The sequence below is a fragment of the Sinohyriopsis cumingii genome, chromosome 6 (assembly GCF_028554795.1).
Source record: "Sinohyriopsis cumingii isolate HCF-2022 chromosome 6, ASM2855479v2, whole genome shotgun sequence".
In the NCBI taxonomy this organism is placed as follows: Eukaryota; Metazoa; Mollusca; class Bivalvia; order Unionida; family Unionidae; genus Sinohyriopsis; species Sinohyriopsis cumingii.
Genome location: NC_142966.1, coordinates 146,134,618 through 146,147,968, shown reverse-complemented (window position 1 = coordinate 146,147,968; position 13,351 = coordinate 146,134,618). Strand labels below are relative to the sequence as shown.

Here is a 13,351-nt window from a genome sequence, read left to right as displayed (position 1 = left end):
ACATATAATAACAGACTTAAATCCCAACATATAATAACAGACTTAAATCCCCACATATAATAACAGACTTAAATCCCCACATATAATAACAGACTTAAATCGCCACATATAATAACAGACTTAAATCGCCACATATAATAACATAATAACATACTTAAATCCCCACATATAACAACAGACTCATTTTCATATTCATATACAATATTATGTATGTTATGGTAAAATTCTGGACAGTCCTTTGGCCCATGCATATTATTGAAAGAAAAGCTTCTTTCATTAGTATCTAATGCAATCAGGTTACCATCACGATCATTTTTACATGCTTTTATATCCTATTCAAACTTGTTGTTGAATAGAATACAATACAATACAGTGGACTACATTGTTTGACCTGTAACAATTTGAAATACATTTATAACCCCATTGTGCCCCAAGATATGAAATGTTATCCTCTGTGAAATGCGTATATTGTAAGCAATATATATATATATATATATATATATATATATATATATATATATATATATATATATATATATATATATATATATATATATATATATATATATATATATATATATATATATATGACGTTGTTTTCTTAAAAAGATAATCAAAAACATCCATACATTTTTCTCCAAGTCCCAAACAGTTGGCATTAGTATTTTAATTTTTGAGCTATCCATTTTCAGTGTGAAAATATACTTTCCTCACATATGAAATGCACCGTGTTTTGTGATCAACAGAGAAAGTGGATATAAATACACATTATAGATTAATAATAAAAAATAACAATTAAGAAAACATCAGTGACTTGATATATGCCACGGAAATGTCCACCCTAAATTCTCACTAAACTAGAACTGGCTACAGTATTGAAACATAAATACATTAGTATGTAACTAATTTAGTAAGTTAACCATGCATCTAATGCGATGTTTTCGTAGACAACAAAATAAAATTGAAAGAATATAAACAAATAAAAAAGAAAAATGTAACTAAAATCAAAGGTACACTGTGTAATATAAATTATAAAGCTTAGACTTTAAATGTATAACGGACCTCTAAAAGTATACTTATTTACAACAAATATTTGTAGTTTAAAAGTGCCACTAACTATATTTCAACATCTGCCTAAATCTCATCTCACACTGTGCTCTGAGTCTTCTGACAAACGCAACAATATCAAAAAGTAAAATGTAGTTATTAAATGTAATTCGTGGCTTTAATGGAAAGATAAAGATTGTTTTCATTTCGTACAGTAGACCTTTAAATATTTGCACAATGCTTTGGTTAACTGGAGTGTTAAACTGAATTATTGGACAATGATAAGGTGCAGTGATTGTTCATTTCTTAAATATGATAAGTGATATGTTTGCATCTTTATTGATCAATTTGTAATGTACTTGAATATAATTTGCATTTAGTAATCAGTATCATTAGCTGTGTTCAGTTTTTGATGGTCTGTCGTTTAAGAACTTGTGGACTGCCATTGGCGAATACAATAATCCATTATTTTCTGATGTAAGGTGTCACAATTGCTCATTATCATTCAAGCTTTTCAGTGGATTAGAGTGAATGAAGAAACAGAAGAAGAAAATGGTTTCATAGAAGAGTAAAAGAAAAGACAGCGTGGTACAGACTTCAAAGAAAACGAAGAGGCATATATGAATCGTTTACTTTGCAGGCCCAAAATGTGAATCATTCACTTTTTATTACAAACAACAATTCGGAAAATGGACTCAGAAAGTTAAAAGATGTACGTAAGCAAGAGCTGACTCAGCCTGTTGCTTCTGGGCAAAGGATGGAGGATACTTGTGAACACGAACCTGATGAATATACAGGAATAAGGATACCACAGTGACTGTTACCAGAGGTTCACAATGAACCTGTCCTTATCGTAATGATCATGTCTTGTCAGAACTTGCAAACACGCGCACCTCGAGCTACCTGCCAATCTTCTAATGAATCATATAACATTCTTCAGAAGCCAGACTACATATTTTTCAATTGAGTTAGATGAAAGAAAATTAAACAGAAGGGAGTATGGACAATAGACGGAACTTCTAATTTTGAATATGAGTATGGACAATGGACGGAACTTCTAATTTTGAATATGAGTATGGACAATGGACGGAACTTCTAATTTTGAATATGACTGATTGAAATCAGTCGTTCAAATAGCTTAGAGGTAAGATAATTATAGGCCTCTCATCCGAACATGATGTCATGACTTGTTTGCTTGAGAGTTACCGGCCAACCTCCAATTTCCTAGAAAATATATTTGAATCGAGTTTACTAGAAGAAAGTTGATAATAAAGAAAACATAAAGCAGAAAGAGCTCGGGGAGACTCAATGTCAGGCGTTTACTAATGTTTGCCAGGCGATCGACAGAGAAATCACAAATAGCTAAAGAATCATGAAAACCATAGGCTTATGCAAGCTGTAATCTCTACTTTGCAAATACGAAAAAACACAAACCCAAACTAAAATGGAGAAAACTAGAGGGCAAAGTTGGAGAAAAGTTACATCTACAGACACAAATCGTTATTTTGTAAAGTTGATAACCAAGGCAAATTCCAGATCTATCGTGTGTACGGTTCTGAAGCGGGAACTGAAGTAGCCATCACATTTAATTATAGACTAATAACTAATAGATCAGTTTGTTTACACTACCGGTCCACAAACTGTAAAGACAGAATATCGAATCCTGAAAACTGCTGCCAATACTAAATCTACTACGAATTAAATATGAATTATATGTAAGTACATTATAACAGATTAATAAAGATGCAGACGTGCCACAGCTTGTCACAGATTCCTAAAACATGTGATAATCATTTTATTGTCATATTAGAATTTTCTTTCATTAAAAAAGAAATAAGCTTTTAAAACGATAGGAGTCGGCAGGATTAAATGAATACCACTACAAATAAAATAGCCCCAGAAATTGATTCCTAGTCAAAACATCTCGAATTTTATACTCATTTACGAAAAAGTTTTGAAACCTTCCTGTGGTCAATGGGTTATAATATTTAGATGCTTATTTTCATGGATAGAGGAAATGTCCAACTGGATTACCCATGTGTACAAAAGCCAGATGCTTCAACAAGCAAGGATTACAAGGGGGTCAATGTCCTGCAGCTGTATCGTCCTGTACCTTAAATAGACCACTGGGTGTTCCATTAAATATGCCACTTGGTGTTCCCTTAAATAGACCACTGGGTGTTCCATTAAATATGCCACTTGGTGTTCCCTTAAATAGACCACTGGGTGCTCCATTAAATAATCATCCAGCATATCAAGTACATCCTAAAATTTGTAATGCTAGCATCTATTTTCTTTCTAGGCATACATTAAATCATACCCTAAAGCGTGTGTTTGCGTGTGTGTGTGTGTGTGTGTGTGCGTGTGTGCGTGTGTGTATACTGTAGGCCTACCTAGCCCACAGAATTAAATATATGGCTCAACCATCTTCACAGTAGTGGCCTTTATACAGAGACAACATCTAATTTGAGCCACAATACTCTACAATAAAGAACACAAATCATATGCACTATACAAATTACAGCCTTTCTCTTTGCAAACCAGCTGTAACTGGATTCGTAAAGTTCAACCTTTAAGCTTAATAGGTTTCAATAAACTTTAATTCGTATTTTTTGTTTATATTTACATTAAGAACATAACTTCTTTTAGACACGACGTCGTTGATCATGACGTAAAACTCTGCTATCTTTATTTTCTTATACTATCAACTGTTTCAGTTCAAACGTAGGCGTCATCAGGCTCTTCGACATTAGAAGATTAAAAAAATGAAAATAATTCATCATATGATGGCTACATTAGGGATAAGTTTTATTAGAAAGTACGGGTGTTATACGTTTGCAAAACAGTTACGTTTAGTGTATCAGAGCTGTCTAAGATGCAGGAATTATCAAGAGACTGTCAACCAAAGAGTAAACCGCTTGATTATACACAAGTATGTGCCTAGAGGAGACCGTTATTGTTCACGGAAGGGCTAAAGATTGCCATGACAGCTCAGTACTTTTGGAAATTTGACAGAAGATACTTACTTGTATGTCTTTACATCTTCAGAGGATGCATTTCTACGTTTCATGTTCGTATTTTATGTCCCTAAAAATCTGCTTGTCACCAAATTCTTCCGTTATATCATAAATATTCACTTCATAATTATAAAACCATTTTGCGATATTTAGATGAGACTTGATATACTTAAACATAATCCCGAGACAGAGTGTCACGTCATTTCTTTAAGGTAAATTCTAAAGTTCAAGCCCCGACTCAAGATACAGGGGAGCATAATCAAACGTTTTTCATCTTTGTCTCTCCTTAGTATGACAACGACAGAAATAAAATATTATTTCGGAAACGACATGACAGGAACATTTGAAATAGTAGCTATTTGTTAATAATTTATATAATTTTATAATTTTGTCATCCTTACGATTTAGAACGCAAGTTCTTGGAAGAACCTTTAACAAAAACAAAACAAAGAAAATCAAAACAAGAAAAGATCATGTCGATGTCTGTATTGATTTTCATGCACGAGACATGATGTATAGAAATTGACTTCGTTTGAACTTTCAGCAAATAGTTTCAAATAATAGTGTAAAAAGCATTTCAACTAAATGCCATTGTCATCGATATATTCATGCCAAAACAATGATTTTTTTTATACTTTTGTACAGTATTTGTTTTATTAACTCTTGAAAGTGCACTATATTTTGAATTTTAAATTGTTGACGCTGTAAACTTAAAACAGTTGTTAGGGTTTCTTCCATGCTAATAAATATACCTTTTCCCTCTCCATAATGATGTCCTAATAATTTTACTTCCCCGACTAACCAATTATATTTTGTTTCCAGCTCCAAGAAAATGTCCTAATAATTTTACTTTCCCAACCAACCGATTATATTTCGTTTCCAGCTCCAAGAACAGAAATGATTTAGTCCCATTTGTACTGCTTTTCATTGCACAAGATATATACTCTTCTTTTATTGCGGACAGTAACTGCGGTGTTTCTCTGTCCTCTAATGATATTTCACCTATTCATAATATTTATTTCAAAATGTATCACTCCGTCCACTTGCTACACTGATAATGCACTGTACAGAAACTGCAGCTAAAAAACAGCAAACAATAACGTCATAGCTGTTGAAACAGATGTGCAGATGTAAATCCATCATACGATTACGTATCTATCACAACCGTTTATTTGTGTCATATTTAAACTTCCGATTTATCCAAGCTAAATACAGTATGACAGTATTAATCTGCTGCAAGCATGCGCAGTTTTATATTTGGCCAGAAGAAACATAAAGCTTGGAAGCAAATAATCGTTTTTATTTACAGCGTTGCAAGATATGTACTTTAGTTGATTCTTCCAAGTAAGGCACGATTTAAGACAGGGTTTAATGCATGTACAATTTGACAGAATGTACAATAAAAGCATCGTGCTTATCAATTCTACTGCTGGGGACGTTTTAAAAGACGTTCTTTAATTAACAAGCAGTACAAAACTGGAGATAGAGTTTGATCACACAAAACTGTATTAGTTACTAATCTTGATTAGTAAAGTTATTTAACATTGTATGTGTCTTTGGTAAGTCACGAAGAATATTGGAAATCTATTCTCTTATGTACTCCTGTGTGACATGCTTCCAACTTAACAAGCTTGTGTCTTCTCTGGTTTTATTGGGGATACTACGTCTTTAGTGTACAATTTCTAATGGTTTATGACATCTTCTGTCTTATCTGACGTTGCCAGCGGTGTTACATCTACAATGTGCAGTTCCTCCTGGTTTATGAGATGATACGTCTTCTCTGATGTTGTCGGGTGCGTTACATTTATAGCCTTCAGTTCCTCCTGGTAAAACCTTGCCTTTTCTTCCTCAATTAGCATTGCTCCGAGACCCCACGCTGTAATAAATCCGTTATACATTTATTTTTACTTGTGAAATAATTTTACAATAATGATTGCAAATGACAGTGATGATTTAATTAAAAGAAAGGTATTATAACAGTAAGTATACAGTCTGATTAAAATAAGACATTATGTTTGATAATATTCATCGGATCTGTATAAGCTGCATTATTGTGAATTCAAATTTAAAAAAAGGTCAGAAGTAATGCACTTGCTTCGCATTTCTGCGTCGCAGGTTGGATCTCTTGTTCCTATATATGTGCCATGTCGCTGGTTTTCTTCGGTTTCCTCCACAACAAAATACTGCTGTATGTATGTATGTATGGATGGATGGATGGACGGACGAACGGATGGATGTGTGTGTGTGTGGATTAACGGCATGTTATCAGAATACGAACTTAATGATGCCGATTAAATGATAAGTTCTAATCACAGAGTGAATAAAATTTATCATTAGTCTTCATATTACTTTACATGCATTGCGTAATTTACTTATTACAGATAAAAAATAAAATCTCTTGGTTAAAACCCTAATATAATTCTGAATTTCTCTTCATTTATATTTAAATGTTATACGTATTATTTAATCATCATCTTCGTCGTCATCATCATCGTCATTACGCAAAACCAATGACATCATACTCATTATTATTATTGTTATCATTATTAAATTTTTATTACTTATTACGTAAACCTAATAACAGAATGCTACCAATTTTTACTCCTTTGACTGCATCCATTGCACGGAGGGAGTTTGTGTCTAGCGTAAACCCCAAGGCCGAAAAGACTAAAGGAATGTAGAGTCCATCCTGGCAATTCCTTGAGGCCCACGATGCTGATGTGGACTTGTATTTTACAGCTTCATCGAGAGTCTGAAATGTCAAACAATGAGAAATAAAAAATTACTTTGGAAAATTCCAATCATCTATTAGGAAATTTTCTATACTATAATCTAGTGATAACCAAGCGACGGTATCGCACCGTTAATTTATATGGATACTGTGTATGTCCATTATTCGGACTTCTTTGTAGAAAACGTCTCAAGTCTGAATGGTTGTTAATCATGTCTTTATCAGATAGTTAAGCTCTTTTTTGACGCTTTTTATTCTTTTTTTTCTTTCTTCTTATTGTGTTGTACTATGCCTGTTTTGATTTGCTTCAGAGTTCACAGCATTATCGGACGCAGTTCAGGTCGCTCTGATTTACGATCAGAATTATCCTTCTTTTGACTGTTAAGACAATCAGAATGAAGGTTATACAGCTTCTGAGTTTGACATTAGCCAAATTAAAAGTTCTTACAAAACTCACTTTCTTGCACGAGCGATAATGAACTAACTGATTCACTGAATTCAAGAAATATTTTCTAAACCATATTCATCCACTCACCATACTGCAGTACGACCGAGCCTCCGCTTGCAAATGGGTCAGATTGATTCTTCCCTGATCGTCCATAGCATCAAATGTCTTCACAAGGAAGTTGATCAAGCCAGCTGTAATGAATTTTCGATCTTTTATCGGTGGCTGGTATATTTGTCCGATGGAGCACGGTTTTGGAGAGCACATATACTTCGGAGCAGGTTGTAGGTAAAAGCTTAGAATTTCCTCACACAATGTTGCATTCCCACTCCCAATCAATCCTAACTTCTTCCCATCGGAAGACATATTGATCGAATCACCTGCAATTTAGAAAAAGAACCAGCAGATATATAAATCAGTTATCTGCATAAAAAGGTGAAAGATATAGCTAGTATTTAAAACTGTTTGGAAATATGTCCTTCATGAAAAAACGTTGAGACTAACCCAATAACAAAAACACATGAAAGCTTCTCAAACTATATATAGTTCACTATGTGTCGTATTTTGAGAAGGAAAAAAAACCACAACAATTTAGTAATAATCTTAATGCTTGATCCCATAGCACTGACAAAACCATTGATATCATGTCATCCCGTAGCATTGACAAAACCATTGATATCATGTTATCCCATAGCATTGACAAAACCATTGATATCATGTTATCCCACAGCATTGACAAAACCATTGATATCATCATGTTGTCCCATAGCATTGACATAACTATTGATATCATCAGGTTCTCGTAAATGTTTATGTATATAGAAACCTATTTTAGTTAAGAAAATGTTGCCGGTTAACATGAAAGGTTTATGAAAGGGTTCAAACCTCGCGTTATGTTTAATTCCTTGCAACTCTTAGAAGCAAAAATTAGCGAAACAGAATCAACGATTATCCCTCACCCTATTCCTCACACAGTCATTGAGCTTCTGCATTAAAAACAACAACTTTAAAGGATCTGTTGATATTTATGAGGGTGTGATTTTCAAGAACTTTCGTACAAAACAAAACCTAAATGTCGTCACGCGCTGGTGCATAATCTTTAGGTACACTCATTCTTTGGAGACAATGGCTGCAATGTTTCTTTCGAACGCATCACTAATTTTCCAACAAACCAAAATATGGGCTTTCATTCCCAATATTGTGAATAATCAAATAAAAATAAAACAGTATTTTAATGTTTGTGTTTTAATGTTGATTCTCAGTGATATTATTGGACTAGCGAATATTAATGTTCGTTGAGGCTGTACGCCATGACGAATGTAAGTTAAATCAAGTTTGTACAGCGAATCCATGCACTGCCTCCAAACAATATTATTTTATAGCAAAATTGTGAAACTTGCCCCTTAGCATGCATGGGTTCATGATCTCAGTTGCAAATGGATTGTTCCTCACTAGATAGTCCACTACTCTCTCTGCCACTGATGTTGCTCCATAGGAGAGAAAGCTGTGCCCATAAATAGAGTAATCTCTTCCAGCAATTTGGAATGACAGCTTTCCGGCATATATTGGATCTTCCGGAACAAAGGCGATTTGCAGGGATCCTCCTCCAAGCTCCACCAATCCCACACTACTAATGTATGGGCTATATTCATAAAACAAAACAATAACAAAATGTGTATTGTTAAATAACATTGAATGGAAACCTTTTCACGTTTCTCTTAGACTGCATTGCGCATATGTAGTTTTGACATACTAAAGATGTCAATATCGGTTTGATACAGCCCTATGAATAGATATGCAAAGATAAACCATATCTCTGTTTCTCTCTGTCTGTCTGTCTGTCTCTCTCTCTCTCACCGAAGTGGCTCAATGGTTAAGGCGATGGAATAGTGACTAAAATGGTTCGGGTCAAATCTGCCTATATCTGCTAATGGATGCCAAAAAACCGAAACACAGTTTTTTCTCTCTCCAATGCATACCTTACCTTTGATGCCCGAAAGTGCCCAATGCATAGTTGACTGTCACCCAAGCAAACATAGCTTCCTCTTCACCTGATAATATGGCGGCCTGTCTCCCACCCGTTTGGTAAGAGAATGGATTTACATCTTTGTTTGACAACGTCGCGTGCACCTCATCCAGAAGTACCTTTGTAACATTTTCATTTAGTAGCCTCAGTCCTATAAAAAATAATATATAAATAAATAATATACAGTACCATCTTGTGTTTTTTTTAGCTTTCTAACTGTCTAGCGTGGTTTCATGAGATCTCAGCCAAACTGATGGAGTCACGCGAGAGTGTAGTTGAACGAGATTGTGTTAGCTCACAAACTTTACTGCGTTCATAAAAATGTAAGGAGTATGCAGCCAAGGAACTGAACATCTTTGAGCTAAAGGAGATTCTAAAATTAGACCACCAACTTGATGGTATACTACCAAGATAGCATGGGAAAATTCCCTTAGTAACAAATGTTGCTTTTTTCCCATTACCTAATATACTGTTTCTTATCAAGGAGAGAAAAGGGACCTTTCCAAAATTATTTAGGAAAAACAAAAATAGATGCAACATACGGCATTCAAGTACATTTATACTGGATTATGTGCGTCCGCCTCTTTTAAAATGAATAGCAATGCTCATTGGCTAGAGCAGGTGTCTCAGACACGCGGCCCGCCAAGCCGTATCCTGTGGCCGGCAAAATTATTGGAGTCACAAGGTGTCATGAGAGATAACAAAGGTGGTGGGGCCCTTGGGCCATCGAAAATGCCCTCATCCAGGGTGGTTTGAGTTTGATTCCCCTGGACTAGAAACCGGGTCGAACAGAACTTGAAAGAGAAAAATCTGCCAGCGAACAATGATAACATTCTCTGCTTTGCAACGGATCAAGGGATAAGGTCAAGTTAGTTGGCACAGGTGTTACCTCTATAGTTTTATTTTTAAGTCATTGCTAATATTAAAATGATTAGAGGATGCAGTTTTGTCTGGTCTCTTTATAAGATCAGGTGATTTACTCGAGATTAAAGCCATAAGGCTATTTGCTCGAGGTCATCCCCATAAGGCTATTTACTCGATGCTTTCACCATAAGGCTATATGGCTTTCACAGTTTAAGCGCCTCTTTCAACTTGTCGTTTTATTGTTGTTGTCGTTGTTGTTGTTATAGGGTTTAACGCCATTTTCCGCATATGATAGGCTTTACATGGCGGCCAGTATTAATGGTGGAGGAAGAAACCGGGAAAAGCCCGGAAAATCCACCAACCCACGAGAATCTACTAGCAAGCTTTCTCACATACCCGCATTAACCGAATCCGAGACTCCAACCCACGCAGACAGAGGTGAGATGGCAATGATCCGTAACGGAGAGCGCTTTAGACCATTCGGCCACTCAGGGCCCCCTTGTCGTTTTAAAAGAAAGAATATCTTACAAATCTTATGAGTATATATTTGTGTATGTTTTTCAGGGGATATGTTTTTAAGAAAATCAGTGACAAAAATAGTTTCGATTTATCCAACTAAGTGCAGATCATGTTGTAATAATGCAACCTGACTTTTTTGCGAATACCCTTAGAAACAAAGTAAGTGAAAGAGCTGACTTTGCTGCAAAAAAAGTTGCAGAAATCAATTCGTGGTGGGAGTGGTGCTTCAGAAGAAGTGAGAGTAACATGTGGGGGAACGGTTGGTGGAATTGTAAAGCAGAATGAATGACAAGACCCGATTAAATTGAATGAATTCAACTGCCCCGGAACCGGACTCTAGTCTGTATAAAATGCTCCCAATTAGGATCTTCTCCTCTAACACAAGAACCACCAGTCTAAATCGTACAAGAATCCCACAGATATGCTTGCTTTTTAATCTTATTTTCCAAAACATTAGCAAAAAACGTAACATACAATTTTGACATCTTAAGGCTTGAACCAGCTGATCTATCAATAAAATTTTTGGTACACAACGCCTTTTTCCCCCCACAATTCAACGAAAATTGCTGTAAATGAATCTTAAAACGAGGTTGACCCTAGGATCAAACGGTTGTTCATGATGCGTTGTTTACATACGTCATCTGGTGAGTAGTTTGAGGCCTCGTGTAAATATCATGTGTATAAATTCTTTAGGGATCGAATTTTTTATCGCGTATTATGCGGCGCAGTAAAACGTACAACATACTTAGGAAAACGATGACTCTGAGTGATTTACTTACTGCTGAAATCTAGGGGTAAAATACAGTTTTATTTTCTTATGAAATTTACAAAAAATATAAAGATGATAAATTAAATAATAATTATAGGAAATATGTACGGTATATATTTCAAAATCTAAACTCCAGCAGGAATCAATTTTGCCTCCCCGTAAAATGGATCGAGAAGAACAAAAAAAAAAAAAATAGATTCCTCTTTTGAGGTCACGTGTTACCAAGAGCTACCGTCTACATGATGTAACGTCAAAAAACTTTAGACGTCACGAAACCTAACAATAGTCTGAACTTGCACGTTTGCAACCGACAATTGTCGAAGTTCAGTGATCAGAACATGATTGCATTATAGAATTTGACACTCGGTTAACTTAGTTTGATCAAAATAAACACAACTTTAGTTTAGTTGTCATGTTAGTATCAGAATGTGAACACGATATCCTCAAGCATGCGCTTTAGGGCTTCAAAACAGGTAACAGTAATTGACAGTAGGTGGGTGTCTATTAAATATCTCTTTTCAAGTAATTTTGTTTCTCAGATAAAACATACCTGCTGTGGCCATAAAATGTAGTCTTGTAGTTTTACGCTTCTCTTCGGGGATAGAGTCATTAACGTATTCGAGTATGGAGAAGGTGTAATTAAAAACTCCACCAACTTCATTCTCAAATGCACTTATCCCTGGTTCGAATTTCTTCTGGTTTGGTATTTCAGCAATCAGCGGGATAATGTTTTTATTTGGTACTTCAGACCAGGAATATATCCGCACCTTAGTACTACTGCTCCCAGCATCAACTATAACGCCATAGTTCCGGTACGGTTCCAAACTTGCAGCAGAGGCATGTTCATTGATAAAATGCAAAATGTAGACCGAAATTAAAACCTGCAAAAATGATCAATCGAACAATTATTACAGGTAAAGAAGCTAATAAAACGATGTATACATGATATCGTGTTTTAAACGTATCATTAAAGCGATAACAATTGCTGAAGTACGAGTGCGACTTATTTTCATGCCTCAATTTCATAAAGGCTCAGTTGTAGGACAGATCATTAGGACTACAACGGATAGGTACTGTATTTTATGCATATTTTATGTGATTGGTCAAACAGGTGAAGCTTTTTCGTCTACTAGAATCGCACGAGTTGTAAAGTAACTACCATCATTAGATGATCATGAGTTGTAAAGAAATACAGTCTTGATCGACCCCTGACCCATCCATGTACTCTCGACTCTGTAGGCAGTAAATACTGTTAGTGCATAAATCAGCTGATAGGTTTTATCAGTCAGCGACTGTCAGTCTGTAACTTTTAGAAACCAGCCAATCAACTCCCGTTAAGGAACAACTTTCCTCGACGGCAGTTTAGTTAACACAGAGACTATACAGAGACTATAATGAAATCTTAACCACTTTTATGGTGGAGTCTCGTCCCTAAATATTTTGAGACGAAAATTTTAAACAAAATATCACCTAGCACGCAAAGTATTTGACAGTGATATAGAACGAAATAAATATTGTCTATGTTTTTATATGAATTGGGTTAGACTGAATTAATGAGGAACAACGAAATATGAGATTCATTGTAATTTCTAATATCGGACATATTTAGGTGCTTTGACGCAAGTCCATATATCACACTAATTCAGAAACAAAAGTGACTTATCATGTATCTTGATCACCGAACATTTTAAATATATTTCCATTAGTCAAGTTAAACATATGTGTAAATTAAAACAACAACAAAAGTATATAAATGAGCTGAGGTCTTAAACCGCTTACCTTAACATCCATCCTGTTGTATACATTATCTGCAATCTTTACAAGTTTTGCTCAAGTTAAAATAAATAATACTATCTAAAACTGCGGAGGTCTGGCAATATCATTCACCACACCAACATGCAAACTTATTTTGCAACAACAAATGATATGCACT

The 13,351-nt window shown here is 35.1% G+C and overlaps 1 protein-coding gene across 2 annotated transcripts; it reads right to left on the bottom strand.

Moving 5' to 3' along the window:
• Positions 1-5,348: 5,348 nt before the first annotated feature.
• On the bottom strand, positions 5,349-13,351 carry LOC149798212 (uncharacterized). 2 transcript variants are annotated; one of them, XM_089963298.1, is made up of 7 exons: positions 13,198-13,351; positions 11,969-12,299; positions 9,225-9,417; positions 8,641-8,882; positions 7,331-7,620; positions 6,639-6,816; positions 5,349-5,940 (listed from the first exon to the last, which is right to left on the bottom strand). In XM_089963298.1, the coding sequence occupies exons 1-7, from the start codon at positions 13,207-13,209 to the stop codon at positions 5,747-5,749; spliced, it is 1,440 nt and encodes a 479-aa protein (XP_089819424.1). In that variant the 5' UTR covers positions 13,210-13,351; the 3' UTR covers positions 5,349-5,746. The 2 variants fall into 2 exon arrangements, with proteins under 2 accessions (XP_089819424.1, XP_089819425.1); XM_089963299.1 differs by having other exon boundaries at positions 6,657-6,816.